Below are 7,333 nucleotides of genomic sequence, written 5' to 3'. Positions count from 1 at the left end.
CAATGTTTTTTCAAATATAATCTGGGTTGGTTTTTGTACCATGCTAACATAATCCTGATTACATGTAATCCATTACTATCCAACTCTGGTTCCATTTCTAGCATAAATCATAAAAACAAAACAAACAGATGGAACCATGATGATACAACTGAGCGTAGCTCAATGTATGTGCTTGTTGTTCAGCTGGCAGTCGGGGTTCCGGCAGTCATGCATGGATTGGTGCTTTTTACATAATCAAACCACCTCCAGTTAAGTGATTATCATGGTCTGTTTGTGGCTGTATAGAGACTAATCAAACAGTCACTCTCAGTCAGCAGGACCTCCATCACATGTTCTTCAACTCAGACTCACCCATTGTTTGACATGAGGCTGCAAAAGGGTCCTTCACCTGACCTGAATGACTTTGCCTGAGGTCTTGTCTGCCAGTGGCCTCCATTAGCCCTCCAAATACACAATTCTTAAACACGTCGTGATCCATTTTCACGCTTAGTCAGACATCTATATAATAGAGCCAGAATATTGAATCTGAAATGGTCACACTACTCTGGGTACCCTGGCTCCTTGAGTCCATAAAAAAAAACTTCCATACATATATCACTGGCTCTGGCTCCGTCTGTTGATGCCACTGCATATGGCTATATAGGGACCATTTCTGGAGCCACAGAGCTTTCCACAAATGTACCGCATGCTGTAAGAGCAGGAAGTGAGGGCATAGATTGCACAGTGGATCTGTATGTGAACTGCCTCGAGGCATTTCACTTTACAGCTTGTTAAATGTAACACTGGAGAGGATTTAGAAACATTTTGTTTTCATTATATGTGTTTTAAAACGACCCATATAATGGTCAGGTGCAGGCTTTTATTATGGGTGTCAGCTAGTTAAATGCAACACTGGAGAGTCTTTAAAAACATTTTGTTTTTATTGTATATCCTTTAAAGGTTCCATATGTTGGTCAGTACAATAATTCTAATTTCCTGCTGCGATCATCCACCGATGTTTAATGAATCGTCTACAAAACAAGAATACACCTCACAAGCATTGCTCACACTTCACCTGAATGATTGTTCCACTCAAAGGGACCCAACCAGCATATGTTGACTGACTGAGACCACTGCAGGAGTCAGGAACAGCAGGTCTTACGGTGAACACCATCCCTTCCCCCCCTCGGGCCCCTCTGGGGATCTTGATGACCAAATGGATGTTTTGTTCCTGCTCTCTTTGTCCTCTCAGGTAGAGTGAAAAATAGCTTTGCTCTACATTTTCTTCGTGCCTGCTAACCCGCCACAGTGTCACATTGAGGGGTCGAACTAGTGACTCACGCAAATAGCAGCGCTTTCACTATTGTTTGGTTTTGGCAAATGTGTAATGGGTAATGCTTAATCTGTGCAATGCTGAATATCCTCTGCAGGGCACGGCTGGCATTCTTCTCTGATTTTACGATTAGGGTCAAATCACCTGAGACATGATGTGGACTGTTCCAGCACAAAGCTTAATCTGTCACCAGTTACAGTTAGGTCAGTGCCTCACTAATACCGAAACTTCTTCCCATATCCACAGTTCTGTTAGTCTGTTATTAGTCACTTGTCTGCTTCTGTGTCTAAAGTGTGTCTTACAGCACAAAATTTAGCAGTTTGGCATTTATACTAAAATTATGACACCTGACTGACGGTAGACATATCAAATTTTACAAATACAGTAAACATCAACCAATATAGGTACCTGCTTTGATGTCTGTGGAGAAAGGCCCCAGACTTCCTTAAAGAAATGCTCAATTTTGTGAGTTATGAGAAACTAAAAAAAAATTTTAAACACTGTCCTCAGAAAAACTCTTAACTGTTTGGGCCTTCTAATCAATTCGGCAAATGTTATATATAAAAATATTTCTTTCTTCGAGTAAAGAACATCATATCCATTTGTTCTAGTGATCAGTTTTACCATCAAGGTCAGGAAAGCACTCATTTAAAAAAAGGAACACATATCCAGAAACGAGGGAAACGTGCAGTGAGTAGGTTGCTATCTGCATTGCAGTGACATAACCGACATATAATGATTAATCTGTGTAGCACTGCAGAGAATCGGAGCAGCTGGAGGTCTGTTTTCTGTGGAGAATCAGGTGAGTGTGTCTGTGTCAGAACTGCCACAGCCAAAAAAGTCTGAGTTGTAAACAAGCTTTGAGATTGGCAAAAGGATTGTTCAAGTATTAGTCACAGAAAGTCCTTACAGGAACAAACAATGATTATGTTGTTCTTATTAAAGCTGCACCTAACCTTCTTATCAGGATCTACTGACTCACTAAATTGACTCATTAAATTTTTCCTCTCTCATATGGAGGAAAAAAACAAGTACAGTACAAGTACATTATACATTTTTATATGTGCTTACACATTGTAGAAATTCAATAAAAATTGCATTCTTTTAGACATATTTGGGCTGCAGTAATAAAAAGTAAAGTTATTTTACATTACTGTGGCATGAAAAGAGCACTATAGTTTTGACCTGCTAACTATTCTAATACATCCACAAAACTGCATCTTATTTACCTTGACACCATCCAAACCAAAATTCTCCAAAGCCCGATAAAATTCAACAATAAAAGAAGATAAATTGGCTTTACAGTAAAAAGAAGAGAAGCCAGAACACTTTCATGGCCTTTTTGTTATTAAATCATATGAGATGGGCGCACCACATGTAAAAAAGAAAAGTCACCAGGAGCCAACTTTTGGAGCTTTGAACAACATTAAATGAAATTCAGAGTAAAACATTCTTCCATGACCCTTTATTAGCTACCACACAATCAACATTGATTACATAGCAGACAAAACACATTTTGCCAGCTTAGATCTCTTGTAGGACTATTGCGTCTAGATTAACTTGTGCTTGTCTTTCCACTGTTATCCACAGGTCAAAACTGGCTGATCTTACTGGCATAAGGTCGCAGATTAAAAAGCCAGGGTTTTTCCTCTTGTCTCGTTTATTGGAACTGATTGCATAAGCTTAAAAGACAACCAGTATGATTACATCTGGTGAGTGTTGTGTCTGTCCTTTCTCTGCTCTTTACTCTAGTTTCACATGGAGTAAAGGCATTTATTATCTCAGAAGCAAGAGAAAAGAACTCATTGTATATTCTAAATAAAGTATCAATGCTAATATGATCACAATTCATTTTCTTAGAGGGTTTTTTTTCAGTCTCACAAATTGAAAATGTTACCCGAAAATGTTGTGGTCAGCCGCCCTTTACCTTTCGCTCTATTTATCTATAACCACCATCTCTTGACGAAGTTGCTGTCAACATGATAGTTGCTCAACTTCCTTCCCTGCCCATCATTTCCTGGGATGCTTTTTTGTTTTGTATTGTACAGAGGCTTACCTAAGCTTGTGAAACTATTGTTCATGGCTTTTAAAAGACTTTGTTAGGGATTTGAAACAAAAAAATACATTTTTTGTATGAGCAGAAGAAAAGCTAAAACCAGCTGGAAGCTAATAACAGCAGATCTGGATGTTAGCATGGTGGTGACTCAACTTTATTTATCAGTCGCCTTTTTCTCTCACTCTTTTCTGCTTTGGGTTGTACGCTAGGTTTGTCTATTTGTGAAACAGATGTTTATCATTTTATATGGGGTTAGTGTGAGCTAGACACTCAACGAAACATTTTAGAGGTGAGCAGAAAGCCAAAAGAATGAGCTAACCAGACTAAGCTAACAGGAGCTAGTTATTCAACTTTGTTCATCTGGAACGTATTTTTCTCTTTTATGTTTCACCAGGTTTACTGAAGCAAATGTTTATGGTTTAATATTTGGTCAGTGAGGCCCATGAGATTAAAAAATAGGCTACAGTGTAATTGTGAACAGAAAAGAATGGATCTAATGTAGAATTGGGTGTTAGCATGCAATCTCTCAGCTAGTTCTTGGAGTTGTTTGGTCATCTGTTGTCATAATATATACATCACCACACCATAAAGAAAGCACATGGATGCATAAAAAAAAATCTATTTCTTTTAATCACTGATAATAAATGAACATGCTGTGTTAGCAAGGATATGGGAGTGAATGATCTCAGCTCCTGGTATTGATTAGGACAGTATAACCAAGCTAATAACACTGAGTTTTTGCTGATACTTAAACAATGTTTCTTTTTACACTATCTTTAATTCAGGAATGGTGTCGTTCCCCAAAAATCCTTTTAAGAAAATAAGTAACTCAAATGTAGTTTCTTAATAAAAGTAGCTTTAGGCTACAAGAAGTTGTTTGGGTCAATTTATTTGATCAATTTGCTCATATCCTCCCTTCCAGCACTTAGCAAATTGATTTACACTAGCCCTGGATTCATTTGAGAGCCAGTTTCTCGCCTATTGACCCACAAAAACCTTATTATATCAGACTTTAGCACAAAATGCATGCATTACGTAGCATTTACCACTTTCCTGCACACACAGAAAAAAAAAATCAGACTGCACATATCCTGAGACCCACATCACTTTGTAAACAGTCTCCCCCCTCATGCTGCCTCTTCCTCTTCCTTCTCATTTTATTTCTCCCAGAGGAGGAAGTCAAAATTATTCTTACATCCGTCTAGCACACACACACACACACACACATATATATATAAGCATACATACATGGATACCTGGGAGTGAAGCAGTTTACTTGGTGTCTATCACTGTGGCAGCAGTTTCTCCCTTTGTGTATGTGTTCCTGTGTTAAACATCCCTGTCTCTGGGAGGTGCACATCCTTTAAAAGCATGGAGGCCTTTGTAGCAGTGGACACAAAGAGGGCGTATGCTGAGGGAGGTCTGGGCCGCTGCAGGCTCCGCCCCCTCTGCATAATGTGCCGGCTCCATTGAAACGACTAGACAGCAGCAACACAGCGGCACACAGCCTGCACCGGGACCCTGAACAAACTACCCTGAAGTGAGAGAAGAAGAAAAAACAAACAGGGCTGCAGAATGACTCGTGTCTGAGTCTGAAAAAAGAAGAGTGGTTTTTTTTTTCTTTTTTAACTTTATCTTTAATGAAGCGGATGGAAATCGTTCGGGAGTACAGCAGCTTCCTCTCCTCCTCAACTGTGGTACCCTGAACTCAGACTACAAAGGGACGTGAGGGTCGAAGCCGCCGTTTTAAAAATGGATACTTTCTTTTTGGAGGTGAGTTTGGAAGCACTTTTTCATCCACACACACAGAAAAACACGTTTCTGCACTTAACAGTGCACTTTCAGCACCGACACTTACATTATTCTGGGACCGCGGCGGTTCTTTGTTTTGTGTTGTGCGGGGTTTTTTTTTTTAATCTGAGCTGCTGTCAGAATCACTTCAACTGTGAGACCTTTATTCCACCGTGAGTTAACTTACAACCAAACCGACCCACTTTTTCTCATTGAGTCTGCGATATGTGTCTCTGTGATGCTTTCTCAGCCATATATCCCAGACTGGAGGTGGTGGTGGTGGTGGTGTGCCTGCACTGGGCTGGTCTCTACAGGATGCAGCTGTAATGGGACTCAGATACAAATTTAAAAAACACTATTACTGTGCACAACACGACACCAAGCCCTCATGTCCCAGCTTCTCTTCCCCTTAGGTTCATTATTTCGTCCTCTTGTAGTGGTTTTTAAAGCAGATCTCTCAGCAGTGTGTGCCCATGTAGGTTGGATGTGTCATCTGCAAAACCAGGAGCACCCAGACAGAAACACACTCACACTCTATGTGAGGACTGGCTATAGGTCTGATTTGTCATCCTCCTCTGACTCAGAGAGGCACACACACACACACTCACACTCACAGACAGACAGACAGACAGACAGTGTGTGTGTGTGTGTGTGTGTGTGTGTGTGTGTGTGATGAGAGTCTCTTCCTCTCTCGGTCCCTGCGCTCACCTCCTCTGTCAACAGCATCATCAGGACTCGACCCTAAGCGATGTGTTTCCTGGATTATGCTGCTCGTTCAGACGCTGCCTCACACTCTTACGGTCTCCTGTCAAAGGGCTGAGACCGAGCTTTACGCTGATAAATATATACTAAGATATTACTGGACTAATTGAGGTCATTCTGCCATTGATAAGGCATGTCCCTGTCCGACCAAAGTTATGGAAAAGTTGCACTTTTGTATAACGTATGTTATAATTTTACGTTTTTGATGATTCAGTGCTAAATTAGGGGAGGTTATTATTCCCGGACTCTTACTAACCCGTTATAATCATGTGGTCTGACTGTGAGTTAACCCTAACCCTGAGGAAATTGTGGTCTAATGTTGTTTGTTTCCACATTTCAGAGGTGGTGAAAGTACTGAAATTGTCATAATTCGGCAAGAAAGTGGTTAATGTTGCGATATTTAAAGTCTATAACGTGATACACAGTATATTACTTGATATTTTAACATCTCTAAAGCCATATGGTGATGATATTGTAGGAATGGCTATTGGTACTTTCAAAAAATTGTAACACAATGAGATTTTTGATGAATAATCATCAGTAACGTGGATATAATTACTAAGTGGGTAAAGACAGGTATTAGAAAAAGTAGAACAGGCTGGTACTTTCAGAAATTGCATCACTTTACTGTAATGCAGCCTTGAAAACCAGGAAAAGACAACTCTAATGTCCAATCACGACCACAAAGGTAGAACCACGTCGTACCTGAACTATAGTTTTGTGAACATATTGAGCTGAACTGGATTTTGGTCATAATCTGATTTTATTGGAGCGATATGTCGTCCAGTGGAAGGATATTATTTGAGCTCAGCTCAGCAGAGATCATTGTTTTAATTTGGCGTGTGTCCTTCGTCTTGTGCCAACTGTGTGAGATTTCCCCAAAGATTAATTTGAGGTTATCCAGGATTCTTTTTTTCTCCCTCATGTGGTTATTATAAAGCATATTGCTTTTCATCCTGCAGTAAAACCAAAAAGTGTTCATCTGTGTCTTGACTGACAGAATTTACTTGGGAAGAATGACGTTTCTGTTTGCAGTTTGGTCAAAATGTATCAGTCCGACGCTAATTTTGATGGGAGCCCGACCAAAACTTGTTTTTTGGGGCATATTAAAGGGCAAAATGTTTGTTTACGAAGATATGTAATAGTCGCAGGGTGTTTCATAGTTTAACAATAAACTTATATTTCTGAAATGACTTATCAACAAGCCAGTTTTCATATCGGCCATCTGTCAGACTTTAATTTAGACCATACTGTAGTTATGATGTCATGCATGAAACAGACAAATTAACAGGCAATTCTGATCCAGGTGTGTTCAGTTTTTATCGTTCAAGTCTGCTTACGGGAAAAGTTGACATTCGGGTGCGCTGAATGTCTTCTTTTAGTTCAACAGTGTCCCTCGAAGCGTTAATCGA

The 7,333-nt window shown here is 39.8% G+C and overlaps 1 protein-coding gene across 1 annotated transcript in view; it reads left to right on the top strand.

The window, feature by feature from the left end:
• The first annotated feature begins 4,849 nt into the window (after positions 1–4,849).
• The window catches only part of myo10l3 (myosin X, like 3), a 65,943-nt gene continuing 63,459 nt past the window's right edge, over positions 4,850–7,333 (top strand). The window contains exon 1 of the mRNA XM_030428842.1: positions 4,850–5,141. Coding sequence (XP_030284702.1) covers positions 5,121–5,141 — 21 coding nt within the window. The 5' untranslated portion in view covers positions 4,850–5,120. The remainder of the gene's footprint in view (positions 5,142–7,333) is intronic.

The sequence above is a fragment of the Sparus aurata genome, chromosome 9 (genome assembly GCF_900880675.1).
Source record: "Sparus aurata chromosome 9, fSpaAur1.1, whole genome shotgun sequence".
Lineage (NCBI taxonomy): Eukaryota > Metazoa > Chordata > Actinopteri > Spariformes > Sparidae > Sparus > Sparus aurata.
This window is presented reverse-complemented; position numbering and strand designations above follow the sequence as displayed.